Source organism: Lithobates pipiens, unplaced genomic scaffold (genome assembly GCF_037356315.1).
Source record: "Lithobates pipiens isolate NorthernLeopardFrog02 unplaced genomic scaffold, aLitPip1_a1.2 Scaffold_23, whole genome shotgun sequence".
Taxonomy (NCBI): domain Eukaryota; kingdom Metazoa; phylum Chordata; class Amphibia; order Anura; family Ranidae; genus Lithobates; species Lithobates pipiens.
The window spans coordinates 280,226,212-280,251,766 of NW_027507785.1; the positions used below are offsets into that span (position 1 = coordinate 280,226,212).

The 25,555-nt window shown below is 45.6% G+C and overlaps 2 protein-coding genes across 3 annotated transcripts in view; one reads left to right on the top strand and one right to left on the bottom strand.

Annotated features, from left to right (window-relative positions):
* The window catches only part of PRPF38A (pre-mRNA processing factor 38A), a 33,722-nt gene extending 31,756 nt beyond the window's left edge, over positions 1–1,966 (bottom strand). Inside the window, exon 1 of the mRNA XM_077453328.1 lies at positions 1,796–1,966. Coding sequence (XP_077309454.1) covers positions 1,796–1,925 — 130 coding nt within the window. The 5' untranslated portion in view covers positions 1,926–1,966. The remainder of the gene's footprint in view (positions 1–1,795) is intronic.
* Positions 1,967–2,038: 72 nt separating this feature from the next.
* The window catches only part of ORC1 (origin recognition complex subunit 1), a 50,546-nt gene continuing 27,029 nt past the window's right edge, over positions 2,039–25,555 (top strand). For both annotated transcript variants that reach the window (XR_013262406.1, XM_077453327.1), the window contains exons 1-8: positions 2,039–2,189; positions 11,233–11,335; positions 11,487–11,608; positions 12,446–12,624; positions 19,372–19,747; positions 21,627–21,885; positions 21,987–22,106; positions 24,970–25,065. Coding sequence is in view for 1 of the 2 variants with exons in the window: in XM_077453327.1 (XP_077309453.1) it covers positions 11,238–11,335; positions 11,487–11,608; positions 12,446–12,624; positions 19,372–19,747; positions 21,627–21,885; positions 21,987–22,106; positions 24,970–25,065 (1,250 nt within the window). In the remaining variant the exon portion in view is untranslated. The remainder of the gene's footprint in view (positions 2,190–11,232; positions 11,336–11,486; positions 11,609–12,445; positions 12,625–19,371; positions 19,748–21,626; positions 21,886–21,986; positions 22,107–24,969; positions 25,066–25,555) is intronic.

Genomic DNA, 25,555 nt, shown 5'->3' on the forward strand with positions numbered 1-25,555 from the left:
GGAGATCAGTGAATGGATTTACCCAGGGAAGTATGGTGAGCGGTGTATTATTTTAATGAATACAACGCCTGCTTGGATTGGCAGAGGCTGTAGCATCATCAGCCCTTGCCCCTCTCTCTCTCTCTCTCTCTCTCTCAAAGCCAATCCGAGCAGGCTACTCTATGTAGCCTGCTCAGATTGACAGAGGTTGTTACTCCAATCCAAGCAGGCTCTGTATTCATTAATAGAATACATCGCTCGCCGGGATTGGCTCAATGGCGTATACTGTTTGTAGCTGAAGCCACATACAGTATTAGCAGACATTTGGGGGCTGACATCCATCGGGTAGCATTGTATACCCGGCGTATAAGACGACTTTTTTTAAGTGTAAAAGGTAGTCTTATACGCCAGAAAATACAGTACACATAGGTCCAAGCTGGACCAATGTACTATGTATAAAATATCCATACCTGGAAGAGTTCTCATTTAACCACTGCGAAGGGGAACAAAAAAATAAATAAAAATTGTATACACTGACGCCGTCCATTCAAAAGCGTGGCAAACAGATCGCATGGTACTTTATAGTCACTGGAATCCGCCGTACCCATATGATGGTCAATGCATGTGGCACTGTGGGTGTACGTGACCGCTGCGGGAACCCGCCGGTGAATCCCACAGACTCAATGTCCACCGGTGACCTGCAATCGCATTACACTGAGGCAGAGCGGGATGTACACAAGGTGATCCCTGCTCTGAACAGAGACAGCATTAAGAACTGCTGTCCCTAGTGATCAGGAACAGAAATCTCTGTGGTGTTCCCCCACACAGAGAGAACACACCTGGGGAACATGGTTAACACTTTGATCACACCCTAGTGTTAACCCCTTCCCTGCCAGTGTCATTTATATAGTAATCAGTGCATTTTTTTTAGAACTTTAATAATGTCACTGGTCCCCAAAAAGTGTCACTTGGGGACAGATTTGTCCGTCGCAATGTTGCAGCCTCGGAATAAATAATTTGCTGATCACCACAATTACCAGTAAAGACAAAAAAAAATAATAATATGTATTTAAGTCCATAAATCTTTCCCATAGTTTGTAGACGCGATAACTTTTGCGCAAACCAATCAATATATGCTTATTACAATATTTTTTTCATATATATATATATATATATATATATATATATATATATATATATATATATATATATATATCTTTACCTAAACTGATGAATAAAATTCGTTTTTTTTTTTACATATGTTTTCTTGGGGGGGGGGGGAATGCATTTTGTTTATAGCGCAAAAAATAAAAAAAACGCAGAACACCACTCAACCAGAAGAAAGCTCTATTTGTGGTGGGGGGGCTAAGGACATTCATTTTATTTGGGAGCCACGTTGCACAACCATGCAATTGTCAGTTAAAGCAACGCAGTGCCGAATCACAAAAAATGGTCTGGTCATTAAGGGGGAAAACCTTCCGGGGCTGAAGTGGTTAATAGATAATACAACACATGACAGAGGCACAAAAAGAAAACCGCAAAGGGAAAAAAGTAAACGACCCCATAGAAAATAAAAGGATCTCCATCTCCTGGCCTCGCAGCGGCCTGGCTGTATTCTAATCTATGGAGTCGCTGAGCGGGAAGAACGTGCAGATCTGGAGACTCCGAGCTGCTGGTCTGCAACCCTCTTCCAGGTCAGGGACTCCGAGCATTGCACAGCCACTGGATCACTATACCAGCCAGACAAGTTATATGTGTTCAGCAGATGCCAGCAATGGCTGCCCCCTTACACATACGATGTGTCCCTTCAACTCACCAGTGAGGCCGAAGCACTCCTCCTTCCAGTACTTGGACTCATAGATCCGGGTCCTAATGATTTTCTCCACCAGGTATTGCGGGTTTGTGCCATGGACACTGTGAGCGTCTTTCACCGTCCGGTTCGCCATCTTCTACGGAGCCAGCTTCCGGCGCCGGGCGCGTAACGTCATCGAGAGGCGCCGGCGCTGGGCGCGTAACGTCATCGAGAGGCGTCGGCGCCAGGCGCGTAACGTCATCGAGCAGCTTCGGCGCCGGGCGTATGACATCATCGAGCAGCACCGACGTCGCTTCCGCACGTGACGTTCGCTTTAGTGGCGGGAAAATCCATCATGCAGTGAGCTGAGCTGGCAGAGGAGGCGGAGAAGGAAATCGCTGGGGGTAGAGCGGATCAGGTGAGATTGGCAGGGCCTGTATATGGGGAGACGTGCTGTGTATTAAGAAACACAAGTCCCAGCATGCATTGGATTCAGAGTTTGGGCTCTGCTTCATTAAAGAAGAGGTTTGCTGGAGCCATACTTGCCCAGGATCCCTGATTTACATGGACAATGCTAAGTCCATATTTGTTCGAACAATTGCAAATGTGCATATATATATATATATATATATATATATACACACACACCCCCCAAACTTGGAAATTCTGACCCCTGTCCTACAATGTGGTGGTGACATTGGACCAGTGTGACAGCCAGGCAGGTAGCATTGTCAGGAGAGGACAGCAATTCCTTCTACTTACCGCTGGGGCACCCTGGCACTTGGCCGAGTATGCAGTGGCAGCTGGTGCTGGAGTATTTTGGGGGGGGGGGGGGCACAGATGGGGTTCCCCTGGACTGCCCTATGCTGCAGCTTCTGTCTTTTTTTTCTGGGTTCTGAATGGCCCAGTAGCCGAATCGCTGGCATCACAGGGTGGAAGGACTTGGGTCACAGTGCTCTGCACCCTGAGGACAATATAAAACTGGTCAGTTGGTGCCTCCGGATGTGGTCATGTGTCTGCGAGGGGGGTGACGGACCTTGTTTTTAAGGGCTGATACTGTTTTTTCTGGTGCCTTTCAGGCCAATATTAGCTTCCGGTATTCTGTATGTGTAAAATTTTTATTTTTACACTTGTCACTTTTTTTTTTTTTTAATATCAATTTTATTGCTATCAGAAGTAATCTAAATATCCAGTGCGACGTGTACTCTTTATGGAGGGTTGTAAAAGAATGAAGAGAGGGTGCAACGACCTTGCGCATTATCCAAGCGATATTTATTAAAATCCAAACGGAAACATACTCACAAACCAGTGAATAGTAAAAACATAAGCCCACAATGTGACCTATTCGCTATACTAATGTGGCAATGCAGTGTCACAGAAGGGCTCTGAGGAAGAGGGGATCCCCCCTCAAAACGCATCAGCCACCTAGAAGGTCCTCTGAAGTGTGGTGACCTGGTTGCTTTTTGTCCATTGCGAACTCTGATATGCCTTTACTATCCACTTGTTTGTATGTTTCCTTTTTTATTTGAATAATTACTTGGGTAATGTACAATGTTGGTGTGCCCTCTCTTCATTCTTTTACAGTGTTTCCATTGGGTATCCACTGACCCTTGGAGGGCAGCAAGGCCTGTGCATGTACTGGGAGCCGTAGGAATTCCAGGCTTCTTCCACTGCCATCACACTACTGTAGAGAGCAGGAGATTTTGTTTGACTGTGACTCTCTATGGAGGGATCTGGGGTCTTTAAGACCCCAAACAACTCTTCTGCACTTGAGAATATTCAAAACTCCAAGATCTGTGTTTTTGAATACTTTCTATTTAAAAATAAAAATACTTTAGGATACCTGTAATCCGGAAGTGATGTCATGACATCACTTTAGGGTTACTAGATCGGAGACCTGATCAAAGCCTATTCCAGCTTTGTTGGGGTCTCTGGCCAGCCGGTAGACGTGCTGGCTGGTCACTTGGGCCTCCTGGTGGGATGGGAGACCTGGGCGTAGGGGGGGACGCCCCCCTCCTGCTACTTAGCCGCATCTGTTGTTATTGCAAGAAAGCTGACTATCCGGTCAAAAGAACGGTACCGGGGTGATGCCTGCACTTGTAGGCATCCCCCCGGTACAACCCCTTGAACCCCCTCGGTACGTTTCTGACCAATATTTTGAAAAATGTCGGCCCCGATAATCAGTCGACCCCTAGTAGAAACCTGTTGGTCCTTCACCACGCATGGCCACACGAATGGTGCGAGCTGTTTGGGGGGGGGGGGGGGGGGTTAAATTTTATTTTTTGCATATTAAATTGGTACTGAATGCAAAACTTTTTTTTCCAGTTTGGATAGTCAGGGTTATAATCCCTGTTAGTTTTTTTTTCCATCTTTTTCCCATTGGGGAGATGTCTCTTCACTTCCTTTTCCATGGCCACAACAGAATGTGGGAGTAAATCACTCCCAAGTAAGGGATTGCCTGATTGTCTCCAGAACCAATTTTCCCCAGTGGAAGACCTGTCTCGGTTTATCCCTTTTGTTAAGAATAGTCCCCCTAAATCTGTTCCAAAGAGGGCAAGAAATGTTTTTTTCTCAAGTCATCTTCCAGGACGGCACACCTGAGAGATGAGAGGCTCCTCCCTACAGGAAACACAATCAATCGACAGCTGTTTTAAGTCCCCACCCTTCCCCTTGATCCTCAGTTTTTGATTGTGTTTCTCCCTACACAGCGAAACTGTTTGTTTTTTTCCAAATGACCCGAAGCCTGGGGCTGGTGGTCTCCCCCTGGGAGCCAGACCACAAGCCTGGGAAGCCTCTGGGTCTGGTAGGATATTCTTGTCCTTCCTGGGGGGTTCCCCTATCTTTTCCTCAGGGCGGGCAGCAGAAATTGGAAGAGCCCCCCTGAGAGCTGAAGGACCCTGGGTACAGTGGTGTACCCAGAACTTCAGGGGCCATTATCCTGTCTCCCCCCTCCTTACCTGTACAGGTGGCTGTTCAGACGGGGGTGCTGGCCATCGGTTCTTTCCAGGGGGCTTGTCCCCGACTCCTGGGTCCCCGGTAGCTCGCGTGGGCTGCCGGAGAGGGCGTGGCAACAAGCACCCGCGTCATTTTCAAACTTCGGGAAAATGGCAGCGGCGTTCTTACCCAGGAGGGAAGGCTGAGAGTCAGTAGGAGCAGGCGCCCACATCCTCCTTTCTCTAGAGCGAGGAGGCACCAGTTTACTACGGTGGATGTCTGCCTTAACCACCTCAGATATGAAGATGGGAATGAGGAATGGAAGGCATTGCCCCCCCCCCCCCCCCCATGTATATAGACTGACTTCCCTATGGGGACAGCAGTTGGGGGGGGGAGCACTTTGGCGGCTATCCTCCTTGCGTGTGGACCATAAGGATGGAAAAGCAAGCCCGCTGGCTGTGGCAAAAAGAGGAAGACGACAACGGTGAGTACTTTACTTTCCTTTTGCCGTGGGAATTTAGCTGCAAAATCCCCAATTCCAGCCAGAGGGTTCCTGGGCATTTGAGATCTCACCTGGGGTCTGGATTCAAATAGCCCTTAAGCTTCTGCTAAAAACACCAGCCGCAGCTCCCTCTTACATCAGAGAAGCTGTATGGTGGACAGGTGGTGCAGAGGAACGAGTGTGCCTAAACCACCTCAGATGAGAAAGAGGTAGGTAGGCCATTGCTCCCCCTTCCCCGTGTATATACTGACTGGTGCAGTGCAGAACCTGGGGTCGGGATACAAATAGCGCAGACGCCACTGCTAAAACCACCAGCCACAGCTCCCTCTTACAGCAGAGACACTGTGGTTATCGCAGCAGTAGGTTGCCAGCCTCTCCCTACATGCCCAGTTGTGGTACATTTAGTAGGGATGAATATAGCGTACAGAGGGGACCTGGTAGATACAAAGTTACTTACAGGCCAGGTATACCACTGAACAGGTTATTAATTGGGCAGTGGTTGGTGGATTCAGAAGCTCCCCTGGTCAGCAGGTGCACTAGGTTACCGGCCCTATTAGCCCAGCTGCTAGGAATCTGAAGTTGCTTCACAAATGTTCAAAAGCTGACCTAACATTCAAGGATGGGCAGAGACCAAGCTACTGTGTGGCACAGTAGGGGTTCCCTTGTCACAGATCCTCCTTTTGGGGGTTGCCTGCTATAGTTAACTTTCATAAGCTCCAACCTCCCACTCCACCTTTACACTGTGTTTATATTATAGTGTAGGAGGTAAGAAGAAACTTTTTTTATTGGTTTGGGCTACAATCCACGCAGTGGCAGATCTAAAGGCGATTCACCATAGATCGCTCCCTACATCCTTTTAATTGAGGATTTTCTGTGCAAACCTATGCAAGAGCTACATAATTAATTATTTGAAGCCTGCAAATAGCTATTTACCTCCCAGGCTAAACTGGTAACCACCTCTTCTAGAGAGGTCTTAAATTGGTCTCTAGGGCTGGGCTGATTGAGACTTTAGTTGCTAATCAGCACCACCTGGATATGTGCTGGCTAGCGTTTGCTCAGTCTATGGAGGTAAGGTAGGACAACAACTACTACTAATAGTAGGGTGTCCAACCATTTTAGGATCTGTTCCTTCTCTGGTGGTGAAGGTTTAGTATCTACAGCCCAGGCTATGCCTATGAAATAAATTGCCTGTTGGTTATTTCATAAAGGGATAGACCATGACTCCTCATTGGCTGCACACCAGTAGACCTCAGTAGTGAAGGTTTGTGCTTGCTGGGATGTTTTTGTGGCACAGCAGAAATACACATTGAGATTTGTGACATCTCTGCTTATAAGGTCTATATTGCTGTACATCAGAAGTGCACTGCACTGAAGCTTGTTTGCTGTCCTTTATATACTAAAGGTACTGCTTTGTTTGGCTACAGATCAGAAAAATACAACAGTGAAGGTGGTCTGTACTTTCTGGTTTTGTGTTGCACAGCAGAAATGCACATCATTGAGTCTGGTGACATCTCTGCTCATAATGGTTATATTGTTGCACATCAGACATACACAAGATTGAGGTCTGTCTGTGGGGCTTTGTGTCCTGTTTTACTGCCTTGTTGGTTACTTATCAGAAAGGCAGCAGTGAAGTCTGATGGTCCTGATTTGCGTGGCGCTGTGCTGATTCAGACAGTGCTATTAACAGCAATGGCTGCCGAGTTTAAACATGCGATTTGACATGTTGAGTCGCATGACAAATCATTTCAATATGGATGTGCTATCTCTATTCATAGTGTTTTATTGTTGCACATCAGATTTATACAGCATTAAGGTCTGTGAGGTTTTGTGTCCTGTATTACTGCCTTATCAGAAAGGCAGCAGTGAAAATTGATGGTTCGAATTTGTTGGGCTACATAGTAGAAATACAAATTGAACCCCTGCCAGGTGTAGTACATATACTGCCTTTGGTAATCCGTGTAGCACCACAAAGTGGTGTTGTGCTGATTTTAGCCATGCGATTTGACATGTTGAGTCGCAAGGCCAAATCGCTTCAATATGCATGTGCTATCTCTATTCAGAATTGTTATATTGTTGCACATCAGACATACACAGGATTGAAGGTTGTCTGTCCTCTATGCCTTGCATATACTGCCTTATTGGCTGCATATCAGAAAGGACACAGCAGTGAAGATTGCTTGTCTTTTTCTGATTTTGTTTTTGCTGCTCAGCTGAGAGACACATTGAGGATGGTGGCCTCTCTGCTCAGTATTGGTATATTGCTACACATCAGACATACACAAAGATTGAATGTTTGTGTCCTGTATGTCCTATATTTACTGCCTTATCGTTTGTATATCAGGCTAAGCAGTGTTTCTCATGGATCTACCTTTCTGCATCTTAGGGATACACAGCAGGGGTTTGTTGGCTGCAATCCTCCAGGGAGTCACAGCATTGGGGACCCCTTACTTGTTCGACCTGAAAATTGCTATTTGTTTTTTTTTTTCCCTGCGACCTGTGTAATCTTGAGGTCTGTGGATCCAGGAATCAGGGACTGCTGGTGTCGCACAGACACAAATGGTACCCATTGGAAGCCATAGTATATGACTTCTCATGCGTCTTGCAGTCCCAAGTCGCAGGTTGGGTCGCACGGGTGTGGGAACCCTAAACTTATCTGTCCCTTCTGATTGAGGTTTTGCTACACAGCAGGAATACTCATCATGGCGTTATTGTTTTATTTTGCAGCAGACCAGAAAGATTGCAGCTGTAAAGGCTGTCTGTCTTTTTCCTCAGTGTCTGCTTTTATGTTGTTGCACAGCAGAAATACTCAAGATTGAAGCTTGTTGGTGCTTTCTGTTTCAGAAAAACACAATGCTGCAGGTTGCTTGTGTCCTTTCTCAGTGTTGGTTCTATCTGAACTACACTACAGAAGTGCATGACAGAAAGGATTGTCTTGTGTTCCATATTTTTCCCTGTGGCATAGCAGAAATGCACAACACGGGAGTTGGTGTTCATATTAATCTTATAACTGTGGTGGTTTGTCAGAAATACACAACATAGAAGTTTGGGTCTTTCTGTCTTTATAGCCTTGTTTTGCTGTACATAGGTAAAGCACAACAGTAAAGGGGGTTCCTGTCCTTTCCGTATTTATATATCAGTTATGACCTAGCTAGCTGCACTAAAGAAATACGCAGCATTTAGGGTTTGCTTGAGTCTTAATGTTTTTACGTCTTGGCAGCACATCAGAAAACCAGACTATGAGGACTGTTTGTCTACGTTGAGGTTCAGATTTGGGTCTCTTCCCATATTTGATATATTGGTTTAGCTAGTCACACTCAGGCACACAACATTGTTGTCTATGCTTGTGTCCTTTCTGTCTAAATCTATTGTGCCGTGCCCACAATCTATGATCATTTTATTTGTGATATTATTAATGCATGTATCACCTTTTTGTATTTCAGCCTTCTTTTCCATGGAGGGGCCAGGAGTTCGGGCTGCAGCTGCCACATGTCAGAAAACCTTGACCACTTGCATTCAGGGATGCCAGAACCATTTCCTAGGGTTGAAGCCCTGTAGGGTTATGGGACACTGGAGGAAGGGGATAATGAATCGCCCTGTTTAGTAAGAACTTGGAGAGCTCTGTTCAGAGGAGTATTAGGGCCTGAGGATGAAGTATAAAGATGTATACCCGATCGAATAGGTTTCGGCTCGGTGCATGGCCTTCATTTTGCCCTTTTAGCAAAACTAGACATAGCAATATGGGTAGTCTACTCCTGCTAGGGACTTTAATCTCCTGAAGAAGGCTCTCAGGCGTAAGTAAGGACATAGATTGGGCGTGCCTTAAACCCAGGGTTCAAGCTTCTGTTAATCTATTTCCCTTAAGTAGGCTTCCCTTTAGTCTTTTGCTGACATAAAGATAAAAAGGAAGCAGTTTTATTTCCCTCAACAGGATAGTGTTAAGACAGGCCCTCTTATTGATTAATGTAGTGTCCTTGTCTTACACAGGTCTCTTATTTATCTTTTTAGTGGTTCTAAGTAGCACCTACAGGCATAATAGGCCATGGTTGTTAGATGTGGAGATAGGCAACATTGCTAACCTACAAGTTTAATATGTTTTCTGATTCCATTTTTAAGAGCCCATTTCACCTAGATACTGCATCTGAAGCGGAAAAGGCAGGAACATCTGTGGAGCAGACCTGCAGATCAGCCGCATGATCCAGCTAAGATGCCTTCATCAAGCATATGAGCGTATGGAGTGGAGGTAAAGCTCACTGCAGAGCCAAGGTTCGCCAAGAGGGTTTTGCAGTGGCCCCACCCTAAGGTAGGCCTGAGGTACTTGTTTATCCTCTCAGGTGTGCCGTCCTGGAAGATGACTTGAGAAAAGTACCAGTTACTTACCGGTAACTGTCTTTCTGGGAAATCTTCCAGGACGGCAGGCCTACTTCCCGCCCGTTGGAGGAGGGAAAATTCTAGAACACTAGAAGGTGAGTACCTATGAGGAATGATTTCCCTTGTGAACCTGGTTCAGGAGTTACTTCTCTACAAACTGAGGATCAAGGGGAAGGGTGGGGACTTAAAACAGCTGTCGATTGATTGTGTTTCCTGTAGGGAGGAGCCTCTCATCTCTCAGGTGTGCCGTCCTGGAAGATTTCCCAGAAAGACAGTTACCGGTAAGTAACTGGTACTTTTTTTATATTTTTCAGGTAAGTTGTGTGAATAGGAACCTATGACAAACACGTGGTGGGTTCCCAAATCTCATGGCTAAAGTGGAAGTACACTTTAAAAGAACCTCTTACCTTTACCTAACCTGATTAGTCTGGATCAGCCTTTCTTAACCCTTTTACCACAGCGGAACCCCTAAAATAATTTTGAGGTCTTGGGGAACCCATGCCAAAACCAACTTTTTATTCCAATGGAAAACATTACATTGGTGGTCAATATTAATGCTGCAGCCCTTGCAGTGGTGACCAGGGTGCCACCCTTGCAGGCAGCTTAAAGAGATCAATAGTGCCATACTGTTGGCTTTGCCACTTGGCATTGACCCTGGAACTATGCAGGCACAATCAAGAGAGGTCAATCAGCCACAACCCATGGAAAGTGGGCACCATCAAATTAGAGGCCAATCTGGTTTTGCCATATCTGGAGTATTCCATCCTCTTCTTGTCACCAATCCTCAGAAGGGATGTGCTGGAGAAAGGCAACTGCATTTAATATGGGGACCTTGGGACCTCAATTATGAGGAAGGACTACAAGCGCTATATTTATTCCCCCTGGAGAAGAGACACTTGAGAGGAAACAGTGATATGCTGGGATCCCCATTGAGATACTTGTATAAGTATGAAACTTTTAGTCCTAGGGACTGTAGGAGGACACAGGGCCACACGATGAGACTGGAAGAGAAGCAGTTTAATCTTAAGCTGCATTGGGGGCTTTTTCACTTCAGGGCAGTAAGTATGTGGAACTCTGTTCCACAATTAGTGATGTCAGCAGGAAGTATGAATAGCTTTAGAAGACTCTTGGATGTGCATCTTAACGTAAACAATTTAAGGGGCTATGGGAAATGGCTTTTCCGCACGCGCACACACACACACCTACACACACAGGTTGAACTGGATGGACTGTTGTCTTTATTCAGCCTTGCCAACTGCGTTACTTTGTAATCAGCCAGAACCCTTGGTAACCTCTGGAGAATGCTGGTTGAGAATGGCTGGTCTGGATGCTGGTGAATTTTAGCAAGCCACTATGGGGCTTCTCTTCAGTCTGAGATTTTTATATCTACTAGAGTCCTCCTAACGCAGCTAATGAGTGTGTCCATTTTAAGGTGGTGTGTAGTTGTTGTTTCTGTTGAGATGGTAGATGATTTTTCACAAAAATACCTAAAAAAAAAAAAAAAAAAAAAAAAAATTGACCCCTTTTTTAGTTGGAGCCACTTGGCATTAAAATGTAGGTAACTGCATGATCCACTGACAAGGCTGGTAGCTAGATGGTTAAAATGTGTATAATATGCTTCTACTCTTTTGTATAACTCTGATTTTCATCGGTACAGAAATCATGACAAAGTACTTTACCAGAGTTAAAAGGCGACGTGTGTACAGCTGGCATGGTAGACCGGTGATAAAGGACCGGAAACAGTTACACCTTCAATATGGGTAAATGGTTTTTCCCCTTTTTTTTTTATTTATTTATTTATTTTTTTAACATTTATCTCCGTGTATGGTGCATTTTTAGTGAAGTTCTGTGACTAAATACACAGTCTTAAGTTTAGCCATTTAACACCCTAAACTTGACATTTCATTTTAGGGGTCTTGTTATGAAATCAAACGAAAGTGAAGCTACTATTGTACCTGGGGACTTTGTACTGATTGACGGCGATGATGAAGAGAGACCATTTGTAGCAATGTTAAAAGAACTTTATGACGACGGTAAGGAAATTTGCTTACAAGTTCCTGTAAGCCTGCTTTGCCACACTCACTCTGGGCATGACTTCTGCCTTTCAGGGGGGTTCTGGAAAGGCGTTAGCAGAAGGTTATCTTTAGTTTTTGCATGAGGGATATTGATGAGAACAGATTTGTAAGGCTGTCTGTGATTTCATTATGTCCTATATGGTCATTGGGACAAGCACACAGCAGTAATAGTACAGTAGGGGTTCTAACCCTTCCCCCCACCCTATCCACAAATTAAAAACACATTTTATTTCGAGTTATCTATCGGGAAGAATTCTACTTGATTTTGATGCTTCTGAGCTGAACACCAAGTTTATATATTATACAACGCGCACCTTTTTACATCTTTAAATCCCAGTTTATAAGCACTTTACAGGTCACATATTTTAAGATCTTGGAGCTCATCATCAGGATGATTCCAAGAAGCTTTGAATCTAGCTTATTTTTAGCTCAAGTAGGTTACGAACGCAAATAAGGCGTCCCTGATTGGGGGAGGGGGCGCGCAGATAAGGCGTCACTGATTTGTGGGGGGGGGGGCGCAGATAGGGCGTCAGTGATTTTTGGGGAGGGGGGCACGGCAGGGCGTCACTGATGCGTGGGGCGGCTAAGGCGACACTGGTGGGCACTGGTAGGTGGTATTGATATGCAGCACTATTAATGACGCACTTATCAGTGGGGGGGGGGGGAACAAAGTGACACATGCCATTTACCTCTTACCTGTAAATGTACAGTATGCATTTGCAGAGGGTCATGTATTAACTGTGCAAAAGTTTTTTTTTTTTTAACCTGTAGCTGCTTTTCTTTTTCCCACCACAGGTACAGAAAAACATGCCAGCAAACATGCCGCTGTACAGTGGTTTTTACGCTATGAAGAGGTTCCCTATAAGAAGAGGAAATTGCTAGGCAGGGAGCCCCACCCTCAGGAAATTTTCCTCTATGACTCCAGTACATGCGACAATGACATTGACGCAGAGACCATAATTGGAACTGTTTTGGTAAGTACAGGGAGTGGAAAATCAGAAGCCTTAATGCCCAACTCTGGGCACTGAGATTTTCCAGTTATTAGATGTGTAATCTTTACCACCTTCTTACAGGTTGCTTACACTACTGTTAAAAATGTTTCTCTTGCGTTCATTGATGGATGCAGCTGCTGCTTCTTTATCCATGACCAAACAGAACCTGCTCCTTCAAGGAGTGATTGTTCCTATGCCCAAGTCGGAGAAGTCCAGGTGATTTTTCTGCACCCTGTTCACATTTCCCAAGACAGATGGGGTTTGCCCGATTCTGGACCTCAAGCACTAAATGCTTTTGTGCAGTTTCAAAATTTATTTATTCTTTCTGATATCTATAGACCTTAAGGATGCTTACCTGCACATTTCAATCTGTGAATAAAGTTTTCTCCTTTCGTCTTCCAGGACAGCCTCTGTGATATAGGGCTCCTCCCTCCGGGACAGGAAACATGTCTGCCCAATTAGATTAAAAAGGTGGTCCTCCAGGCCCTCCTCAGTTTTGTGTTTCCTGCCAGGCGGGAAGGAACACGTAGGAACCTAAGGGGAACTCCTCATCTCGGGGGTGTCCTGGGAGAGCACCTGGTGGACTGGTCTTCTTAAAAGCCTGTAGTACCCCTTGGTCCTGTTTGGGGGAGAGAGGGCTGCTGGTGAACCACCACTGCCTTTTTTGCTCGGTGTGAGCAGGACCCGATGCGTGCCAGTTGCCGCCTACCTTACCCCGCTAAAGTACCTGTGACCAGCGGATGGCGGGCGGGAGACGCTCGGCTTTCCTTGCTAGGAGGCTCTGTTCTGCGTACAGCGCGTGGCGTGAGTAGGCGGAGCATCTGCGTTTCAGCATTCGAAAGTGACAAGAGACGCACTTCAGCCGTAACCGCGTCATCAGGGGGCGGCGCAGGATCTGGTTCCCGTCCCCAGGGCACATCGGTGTAGCTGTACGGGCATTGGAGTGGTGAAGAGGCTCAGACTGAGCGAACGCTGGGAACAATGGAGGGCACAGCATCACAGGTGGACTCCGGTTCTGCAGGCTCCGGCATCTCTCAGGTAAGCATGATGGGGGCAGACTGTCTTACACTGGGGGGTTGGGTGCTTTTAGACCTTAGTAACCCTCCCTGGGTGGGGAGCCTCAGGTGATGGGTGGACACTTCCTAGGCATACCCTATGCACAGTGGTGTGGGTCAAGGGATGTCTTCTAATGTGAGCTTGTTTGTCTTTTTGTTCAGGTCAAACAGGATAGAACCCAGATACAGTTGCCTAGAAAGAAATGTGCCATGTGTGGGGCTAAGTTGGGCGCCAATTAGGAGAAGATGCTATTCCCCGAGTGTGTCAGTGGTCTTGTCGGGGATGATTCTGTGGCAGCGTGTCACAAAGTCCTGACATCTGTAAAGGACGAGATTGCATCCACTTTCCAGTCCTTTAAAAGTATGATGGATAGGATGCAGGGTCCCTCTTTTTCCTTACGCAGGGCAGTGAGCATGCCCTCCTTAAATGAATCTTGCCAGGAGGATGAGGGGGAGAGGGTACCAAGGTCGCTAGGCTCCTCTAAAACGGGATCAGCGTCCGATTCTGAGGGAGAGGAAGAATCTTCTAGAGGGTCCAGATACAAATTATCTTCAGACGATGTAGGAAATCTTAACACGATCTATGACACTCTGAAAATTAGGAAGAGCAGGTCCAACTTTCCAATAACGACCTTAAGTACCAGGGGTGTCTAGTGCTCAGAAAAACAGGGTATTCCCTGTGCATAAGTCGTTAATAGAATCGATTTTGCTGGAGTGGGAGCAGCCGGAAAAAAGACCGTTCTTTCCAGGCAGCCTTAAACGCATTTGAAACGGATGCTGCGCATCCCTGGAGTAAAGTCTCCAAACTTGACGCTCCATTGGCCAAGGTTTCTAAGAAGACAGGGTTGGCCTTTGACGACATGGGATCGCTCAGAGATCCCATGGACAAGAGGGGGGACGTGCTGCTTAAAAGGTCCTGGGATGCCTCATCAATTGGGCTCAAGCCAGCCCTTGCAGCTATTTGCGTGGCCAGAAATCTATAGTTTCAATTAGCGGCTAGGACGGCAGCGTTGGAGAATGCAGCCAGAAGGGCAGCATGGCTTAAAGCCTGGACAGGCGACGCGGCCTGGAAGCTAAAACTGCGGGTTACTGTTTTCTGGTGACCACTTGTTTGGTCCAGACCTCCAGGAGGCACTGGAATGCACTCAGGACAGGAAAAAAGCATTCCCAGAAAAGAAAAAGCTTGAGGGAAAACGCTTTTTTGGCAGCAGATCCAACAGTAGAGGGGAGGTTTTCCCCAAGAAACTTATTTAATCCTCCTTAATCCACCCCAAAGACCCAGTGACTCCTGTGTCCCAGTGGGAGGAAGGCTGGGGAAGTTCTTCCCAAAATGGACCGCTTCAACCTCAAGTCCGTTCATACGGGATTTAATAGAGAACGGTTACAGGCTGGAGTTTGTTTCAGTAATTCCCCCCCCCCTCCCCAAACTTTCAGGTTACAAAGAGACCAAGAAAAGGCGGAGGCCCTGGGTCTACTATTGGGAGACTTGGTAGATCAAGGGGTACTGGTGCAGGTGCCTCAGAGGGAACGAGGCCGGGCAGTTTACTCCCATGTTTTTGTCGTAAGGAAGCCTTCAGGAAAATTCAGGTTGATCCTTAATCTCCATCCCTTGAACAAGTTTGTGAAATGCAAATGATTCCGGATGGAATCGATCTTTTTCCATAACCAATTTCCTGTTTCCGGGTTGCCACAGTAGACCTCAGGGATGCTTATTTGCACATCCCGATCCATCAGGGTTCCCAGAAGTTCCTCACATTGGCAGTCCAGATAAACGCAGAGGTGGTACACTTCCAATTTAGAGCACTACCTTTTTGGGCTATCGGCCTCACCAAGAATCTTTACGAAGGTTTTGGCAGAGGCTCTAGCCCCGTTAAGACTCAAGGCTATAACAGTGATCCCATACCTGGACGATCTCCTATTTTATAGCCCATTCGTCCCAGCAACTAGAGAGATTTGCAGAAGGCACTGGTTTTTCTTCGCTCACTCGGGTGGCTTATCAATCAGCAAAAGTCCCAGCTGTCCCCGAGACACAGGAGGTGCTCTATCAGGGGTACAGGATCTTGTCAGTAGAGATGAAAGATCCGGAAGGTAGAGCAGGCTGTAGCCCAGCTTCAATCCGGTCTGGAAGTTCGGATCATAGAGGTCATGAGGGTTCTGTGGCTGATGACGTCTTGTTTTCCAGCGTGGGCAAGGCATCATCAGCGCCCTTTTCAAGGGTCTCATGCTCCGTTACTGGGATGACAGGGAGCAGAGCCTGGATCAGGTTATGCCCCTGTCGTCTGGAGTCAAGAGGTCGCTGTGGTGGTGGCGGGCTCAGCACAACTTGATCAAGGGTCTGCCCTGGTCCCGACCGGCCGCCATAGTGTTCACGACCGACGCCAGGTCGTTCGGTTGGGGTGCCCATCTGGAGGCAGCCTTGGCTCAGGGGCCTGGTCGCCAGTAGAGGCAGACGATCCTCGAATCAGAGGGAGCTTCTTGCGATTTTGAGAGCGATAGAAGCTTTTTAGTTCCAGATAAAGGGACAGGATCTTCAGGTACGGACGGACAATGCAGTAGCTTACCTGAACAAGCAGGGGGGGACCAGAAGCCCCGCTCTGCAAGCTATAGCAAACAGGATTTTTTGTTGGGCCGAGTTAAACCTGTCCTCAATATCAGCCATTCATCTGAAGGGCTCTCAGAATTCGCTGGCGGATTTCCTCAGCGGGGAGCGTTTATGCCAGGATGAGTGGTCTCTCAACGAGGAAGTACTCGAGGAGATTGCGTTATGCTGGGGTCAGCCGGAGATGGACCTCTTTTAGACCTCTTTGCCTCGGAAAGCAACAAAAAGGTGGCGCAATTCTTTTCCATTCATCCGCAGGATCAGGCCAGGGGGATAGATGCTTTTGCCAACCCTTGGCAATTCGGTCTGTTCCCTCCAGTAAGGTTGATAGCGGAGGTTCTGCAGAAGTTCTTTACAGAATCAATGGACCTCATCTTGATGACACCGTTTTGGCCAAGGAGACCCTGGTTTGCAAGCCTGAATAGGTTGGCCATTCATCCCCCATTATCTTTTCTCGTCAGGGAGGACTTGATTTCTCCAGGGGCCTATTCTACATCCGCAGATAGAGAACCTCAGACTTACGGCCTGGTATCTGAGGAACAGCTCTTGAGGTCTTAGGGATTCTCAGAGTGGTTAAGACCATTTTGGAATGCCGTAAACCGGTAACTAGGGCAATTTATGCCAAGATGGGGAACAAAATTTAACTTTGGGTTGTGGGAGCAGGGATTAAAGCATCCTGGAATTCTGGCGGTCCTGGATTTCCTTCAGGCAGGCGTAGAGCTGGGTCTTTCTATCAGTACTTTAAAGGTTCAGACCGCGGCCTTAAGTGTCTTCCTCCAGACCTCACTTCAGCAGAATCAGTTCGTTAAGAATTTTTTCAAAGCTCTGGCAAGATCCAGGCCAGTAAGGATAAGGACCTGCCCCACCTGGGACCTATCCTTGGTCCTCAGGTCCCTTACCAGAGGTCCCTTTGAACCCTTGGAAGAGAGGCATCTCTAAAATGGGTTGTGCTTAAAACTGTATTTTTGATAGCGATCACTTCAGCCAGAAGGGTGAGTGATCTACAGGCTCTCTCGATTAGGGAGCCGTTTTTGTTAATTTTAGAGGATATGGTCCTGCTTAAGACTGACCCTAGTTTTCTTCCTAAGGTAGTGTCCACATTTCATAGAACACAGGACATTGTCTTGCTGACGTTTTTTTCTTCCTCAGAAAGGGATGAGGAAGGATCTTTGAGTTTATTGGATGTTAAGAGAAGTGTTTTTTTAATTTTTTTTTATTTTTTATTTTTGGAAGCCACTAAGGACTTCAGGAAGTTGGATTCACTTTTTGTTAATTTTGCGGGCGCTCGCAAAGGGTATAGGGCGTCCAAATCTTCCATCGCTAGATGGATAAGATTGACGATTGTGAAGGCTTACGAGTTAGAGGGGAAGTAGTCACGCCTTTTTATTTATTTTTTATTTTAAGTGGTTCAGTATGCCCAGTTCCATACAAGAACACTGCAGAAGGAAATCCTATCCAAAATGAACAAATGGAGTGTCTAAATGGCCTTATCTGGCAAGGAACCCTTGAGTCCCAGAAGTTCATTCTTGCCTAAGGTAGTTTCCAACTTTTACCTCAGTTGGGACCTTGAACTTCTGTACCTTGTTCCAGTTAAAAAAAAAAAAATGTTTCTGATCCACTTCTTCCTTTCCCCCCCAACTACCCACCCCCCCCTACCTTTTTTTTAAATTTTTTTTATTTTTTGGTTTTGTTTTCAGGAAGACGGTTTTTACTTTCTGTCTACCTTTAATAGAGACCGTAAAGCCCCATACACACTATCAGACTTTCTACTTTTTTTTTTTTTCCTTCAGATTTACCAAAACCATATAATATAATATGCAATCAGGCAGGCCCTTGCACTACATGGTTTTGGTAAATCTGAAGGCAAAAATCAACAGAAAATCGGATAGTGTGTATGGGGCTTAAAGAGGAAGTAAACCCCTTCAAACCACTTTGACCTACAGGTAAGCCTAGATTAAGGCTTACCTGTAGGTCCAAGCAATATCTCCTAAACCTATATGGTTTAGGAGATATTTGCCCGAAAATGGGCACCGCTGTCTACGGCGCATGCGCCGTAGACAGCGGCGCGCAGGCGCACTAAATGCGGCAAGTCCAAGAATGGATTTGCCTAATTTGTCGACTCCCGTGCGCATGCGCGGGAGTGACGTCATCGCGGCTTCGCCGAATGGCAGCGTCGGAGCTGCGAGACGCGACTCCCGTGCGCATGCGCGGGAGTGACGTCATCGCGGCTTCGCCGCTGTCATTGGTCGGAGCTGCGAGACGCCACCAGCAAGATGGACGCGGCGGACTACAGGGATCAGCGGCGACTTCGCTGGCTCCTGTGTCAGGTAAGTGACACATAATGAGCTACTATGCGATGCATAGTAGTCCATTATGCTTTACCTTTGCAGGGAAAAAAAGAGGAAGTAAACCCATTAGGGTTTACTTTCTCTTTAAGAGTGCTTTTTGGGCTTTTCAACATCGAGCAGCTGTTTCTTATCTCGGCAAGGTGGGCTACCTGGCTACCTGGTATGATCTCTAAGTTCAGCAAGACAGACTCTGTGGCTTTATCTGATACTGGCTTAGGGCACAAAGTCCTTCAGGTGGGTGTTTTAGCTACAGGGATGTACCCAGTTCTGTTTCCTTGGGCTTGTTGGCATCTGTTTGCTTTGTTGCCCACCCTTCGTTTGGACTGCTTTGGAACTCCTGAAGTTGATAGACTTGTGTTCCTCACTGGACGAGAAAAAAAAAAAAATAGAATTTCTGCACTCACTGTAAAATCCTGCACACGGAGATCAATGAGGGACACAAGGCCCACGTCTGTTTTTATGATCCTGCTCTCAGTATCTTAAAGACTTCTTGTATCCCTCAACCGACTTTTTACAGTAAGTTCAAAAATTCTATTTTTATTACACCTTCTTAGTAAAACACTCTGGCTCGTTTTACTTCATCAAGAGCCAAGATCATCACATGATGTAATGATCCACCTGTGTCTGGCTGTCTAGAATGTTATATTTTTGGCTTAGTCTTACATTTCATTGCCACTTCTTCTTCACTTTATCACTGTGGTAATCTTTGTTTGCTATTACTTTCCAGATATCACAATTAAAGCCTGATGATCCTTTCCCTGAACCCAAAAAGTCTGAAAATGTCTTGTTTCTGAAGCTGTCATGGAACGGAAAATCTTTTAAACCGCTACCTGCCAGTATTATTAAAGCAAAAGAAGGGATTGCTGTTAGCAATGGTTCTCCACTTATTAAATCTCTGCCGACGCCTAACATTTACCCCATGGAAGGTGACACCGCGGAGAGCAGACTAACCACCCGCAGCGCTGCAAAGTCACAGAAAAAAGACACCGAGATCGAATCCCGCCATTCAGCATCTAAGAGCTCCCATTCCAAGGACAGAGGGGCACATAGACTACCCAATGGAACCAGCACCCCTGGAGCCAGGAAGAAGCTGGAACTGAACAGTAGGTCCTTCCTTAACCACTTGCTTACTGGGCACTTAAACCCCCCTCAGTCCCAGACCAATTTTCGGCTTTCAGCGCTGATGCACTTTGAATGACAATTGCGCGGGCATACAACACTGTACCCAAATGAAATTTTTATCATTTTTTTCCCACAAATAGAGCTTTCTTTTGGTGGTATTTAGTTACAGCTCGGAGTTTTATTTTATGCTAAACAAACAAAAAAATGCAAAAAAAAAAAAAAAAACATGTTTTAATAGTTTGTTATAAAATTTTGCAAACGGGTCATTTTTCTCCTTCATTGAAGTGCGCTGATTAGGCGGCACTGATGGGCTGCATTGGTGGGCACTGATGGGCTGCATTGGTGGGCACTGATGGGCTGCATTGGTGGGCACTGATGGGCATAGTTAAGGCGGCACTAATGGGCACAGATAAGGCGGCACGGATGGGTGGCACGGATGGGCAGCACTGGGGTGCAGCACCTTTGAGGCAGATTGTGGGCACTGTGGGGTGGCACTGTGGGCACTATGGGCACTGATGGGGGGCACTTTTACTTTTACTTCAGGATGGCACTGCGGGAGGCAGGTGGGCGGTGGCAGGTGGTCCCTTGTATTGATGGCCGTGATCGGGACTGATGTCCCGATCACGGCCGCCGGTGATCGGCTTTTTTTTTTTCTCCTCGCGCTGTTAGCGCGAGGAGGAATAATAGCCGATTACCGGCTCCGTTCTATCACATGATCAACTGTCATTGGCTGACAGCTGATCACGTGATAAGGGGTCGGGATCGACCCCTTGCACGGATCGGTGATCAGGCGAGTCTCATGGACTCGCCGATCACAGAGCGCGCCGCGCGCGCCCCTCAGGGGGCGCGCAGGCCTCTCGTACACGGGACGACGTCAATAGACGTAGTCCCGGAAATGTAGGTCCGCGCTAATGCCGTCATTTGGCAATAGCGCGAATCCCAAGTGGTTAAAGTCCTACTGATCTAATATGTTGCATTGTATGCTTTTGTACTTTTTTTATAACTGACAGCTAAAGAGTGAGGTTGTTTATAAAGAGAGCTTGTACCATCACCAGCCAAAGAGTGTGTTTTGCTGAGCTGCAGGTGTGCAGATATTTAGCCAACTGTGAGCTCTACTGTCCATAATTCCCAGATGTTTTTTCTGTCTTGGGAGTTTGAAATGTGCCTGGCCACCTTTTTATATGTTCCAGCACCTCCCTGTAGCATTCTCTAAAATAAATCCTGATTCCAGCAAGCAGGATAGGAACTATTCATAGTGAGATCACAGCGGCACAGACCCAAAAAGTTGGCGCATAGATCTCACAAGTATGGTCTTAAAAGATTGAAGAGTCCATCCTCTTAAAGAGGAGCTCCAGACTGTAAAAAACAAAAAACAAAAAAAAAAAGTTTGTTTTTATATACGAACACTTGCCTGTCCAGGAATCCTGTGATGTCCTCATCCCAAGCTGATTTGTCAATTGGCTTTGGGTGAAGGTGCCGGCATTGTAAGTATGGGAAACCGGCAATGAAGACTTCAGGCTTCACAGCTGGTTTTCACATGCGCAAGTCGCGCTGCGCTTTCTGAATGGTTTTGCTGACTTCTGGGACCTGTGTGTGTCCCAGGAGGGGCCATAAATATCATAGATCACCAATGTTAACCAGGAACTCCCTTCCCCTCCCCTCCCTTCCCCTTCCAATGTGGTAAGGGAGGGTGCGAACGAAAGGCGCTTCCCTTTTGGGTGGTGCTCCGCTTTAACTATCCTGCAGCAACCAATGAAATACAGGTTTGTGGTTACTTCAGACTTTTAATAAATAATATGGCATATAATTCCTTTTTGAAGGTTGATGAGTGTTTTTTTATTTTATTTATTTTTTTAATAGGTCCACCTAAATCCCAGAAGACAATTAATAGAGACCTCTTCCTGGAGGATGAATTTAAACCTCTGGAAGCAGCTGCTCCTAAACGCAAAGTGGCTTTTTCTGGCCTCCCTGACTCCCCTCCAAAGAAATTTGTTGATGAAGAGGACATCTCTTCGTGCTTCATCCCTCTACAACCTCCTAAAGATTTACCAAAGCTTAACCTGAGATTGACCCCTCTAAGGCGTACTGCCCTAGAAGAGCAAAAATCTGATAAAACCCCGTAAGTGTAACCATAATCTGTAGCTATCAACCTTTTTATTTCTGTTTATGTTTAACACCTTAATTGTCATTGCCAGTTTCTAACTGGATATCTTTTTCTAGCATTGAAATGAACAGTGGAAGAAAGCGTATTGACAAGTCTGAAAATTCAGCGGCATCCAAGTCCAAAACGCCACAAAAACTGAATAATACACCAAAGAGAAGCACAAGTAGTTCCAGGAGGTACTGATATGTAATATTTATAGCCGCAAAACTGTCCTTCCATTCTTAAAGCATATGTGAAGGCGGGGAAAAAACATTGTCCTTTTTACATGCACGTGCATAATACCTGTTGTTCAGCGAGCAAGGCACTAAAACTAAAAAGGCATTTATGTGGACTGACTGGTGTCAGCCCTGCCCAGATTAGTTTGCAAAGCTGCTCAACCACTCCCACTTTTGGATCTCTACAACACGAAGGCTAATCTTTTTGTAGTCTATAAGAATTCGGAGGCTCTTTGAGATAAAATAAGAACTGTGCAAAGGATACACGACTGCTCAAATTTTTTTGACAAAATTAACTTTGCGCACTTAGCAAATATAACAAAATGCGTTCAATTGTATGCTATAAGTGAGAAGTTTGTTTGGCTTTACATATACTTTAAGGCCAGATTTACTTTATGATGCAGCAACCCACACATGTTAAAGCACATTGCATTAAGGCAGCCCATTTGGTTTTGGCAAAAAAGTGAAGCAGAAGCTGACCATTTGTTGTAGTGCACAGTAACGTGTTGTCATGCATTGCAGCATAGGTGTGTTGCTTTCGTGTGTTGAGGTGCCATTCTAGTGAATGACATTGCAGCCCACTAATGCAGAATGCGCATTACCACAAAACAGGATTGTGTGCACCCAGCCCAGCCTTGGGGTAATAGACTAGAAATTCACCTAAAATGCACCCTTGCCTTGAAATTCTTACTGAATTAACTCCCCCGTCGTCCTTGAAGATTGCCACCTTCCTATATTTCACTATTTCTAGTATTCCTACCAACTCTCCAATTATATGCAGAAAATAACTTTCTGATCTTTTTGTATTTGCTTAATCCCAGGCAAGCCCCACTGGCGCACCGTGTTATGTGATAGGTCAGGAGAAGTGTTAATGTCTGGAAATACCATGTTTCTTGAGTCTGCAGCAATGGAGGATTCCTGATATGTGCAGTTTTGGCAGGGCTCTCAGGGTTACAGTTTTAATGACTTTGTTTTTCTTGCCACCAGTTTTTTTACCCTGAATTCCAAAATCTTAACACTGGCAGTGAAGAGTTTTTGTTTTCAAACTGTACCCATGAAGGTGTAAGAAGCAGCAGGAAAATGGCTTACACATTTCTTGCATTCGTTTAAGCCGGGTACACACTTTGCATATTTTTTTTTTTTTTTTTTTTTTTTATGGAAAAACTGTCCGTCTCTGGTCAGAGCCGCTGTACTAACCATGCAAGGTTAGTTCAGAGGTCTCCCCTGCTGAGCTGTTCTGACAGGGGAGGACCCACCGCCAGAATACTCCAATCAGCTTTCTCTGCCATTGGCTGAGAGCGCTGATCTGGAGTCTGTCGGATGCTGGTTTTCCAGCATGCACGTCCGACAGAAGCCAGCTTCTGTCCAATAGACAGACGTGCACACGGGCAGAATTACGGTTTTTTTTTTTTTTTTTTTTTATTTTTTATTTTTTTGTCCTTTGAACCAGCAAATGTCTCCTGACAGTCTGCCTGTGTGTATGGGCTTTAAATTTTTGCATGCAGGACTTTTATAAATGGCACAAGAGCTACCAGATATGGGAGGGGGGGGGAGAGATAGTAACACTTGAGCAGACAGAATTTGGAGTAGTTCTGCATGGCAACCAGTAAGCTTTTATCCTAGCTTATTCAGTTAAGGTTTGAAGATTAAACCTAGAAGCTGCCATGCACATTTTGCTCCAATAATTCCCCTCCTAGTGTTTTGGGCATCGTATTGACACACGCTGTATGCAGAAACTTTGGGCTGCTTTGGGTACCCTTTTTAAAACACTCATGGCTGAAGATGCACAATAAAGCTTTTTTTTTTTTTTTTTTTTTTTTTAATTCAGCCAGCGAGGGCTTAAAGAAAACAATTTATTACATCCACGCTATCAAGGCTGATGGAGGAACTCTCATCCCACTCAGGACTTTGTATTCTGACAGCAGCTCCTGCTGCTGTCATAGTACATTGGTTGATGAGGTTATTCAGCATGTCCCTTTGTTTGTTACTTTTGTTGAGCTTGGACAGCATAAAACCTCGTAAACAAGATCCAATTGTTGACAGACTATTGTCCTAAAATCTGACCGTTAGTAAGCTCATTTTGACAATTGTCCAACTTTCTGCTAACAAATATTGGATGACATGCTAGTAGATTTTAGCAGACAACTGTTGGTTGTCAGATTTTCCAATGGTCAGTACACAAATCGTCACACAAAAGTTGAAAGTACAAACGCGCGTGCTCAGAATCAATGCTCACTGAACACGAAATTTAGCAGAAGGGGCTCAAAGTGGCGCTTGAGCTGAAATTTCTCGTAGTACATCACTACGTTTGTGTTTGTTGCACGAAAATTGTGTACCGTTAGTATGCAAGACAAGATCCAGGCACACGCCCTTAAGACGAAAATCTGACGCTCAGTTGGCCAACAATTGGATCATGTGTACGAGGCTTTACACTGATGGAAATCGTTCCTGTCCCTGCTGAGCTGGTGGTATTTCAATTGGTGTATGGCCAGCTTAAGATGTGGCCTAGATTTTTATGGTAGTGTCTGTAGACTCGTCACAATACTGGTACATCTCGAATTGCCTCTGTGTATCTCATACTGCGAAGTTTAATACTGTTAGAGGGTTTTATGTTGAGGTTGGGAAACGCACTACTCTTTTCTGTTAGTAACCTTTTGAATGCCTACTTGTTTGCAGCATCTAAACTTGCATAGATACTACACATGCTTTCCTATTCTGCTTTTACAAAGAAGGTGCATCCTCCTCCCCTCTGCTATTGTTTTGTAGACTTTGAAAAATCCATGATCGCAGCTTGAAATATATATTTTTTTCCTCTCTCTCTCAGGCCATCAGAAGAAATAAATGGTGAGGAACCACAGACACCCCGATCGCGAAGGAAATCTGCACAGGTGTCTGTTTCCCGGATTCGCAAACAGATAAAGTAATGTGTATATGTATTCATATGTAATCAGATTGGCCAAATTGTGTTTTAACCTGAATTTAATAGTCTTAAAACTATTTCAGGCATAGAGACATTCTGTTGGCTCGAGTCTCCAGCCTTTAAAAAAAAAAAAAAATGTTTTTTCATACATCCCAGGGCATGGGGTGGTACTTAAATCCTTGCTTATGCTGCCACCTTCAGCTGTACATTGACCCAAAAAAAATGGAATTCCACATCCAGGCATAACGGCTCCCTGCTCAGCTAAGTCTCAGATTTTAGGCAGTGTCCTTAGGTGATGTATGTGCCTACAGATGTCTTTTTGAAGATTTCCTTTCCCAATGGGCCTACAGATGTCTCTAAAGATTTCAATTTTTTGGCTTTAGTATTTATGGCCTATTGTTAACACCACTGCTGGGGAAGGAAGTGGCTTAATCCGGATTGGTTGCCTACAGCCCTGGTCCAAGAGCAATTGTACCTGGTTTGCGGAGCA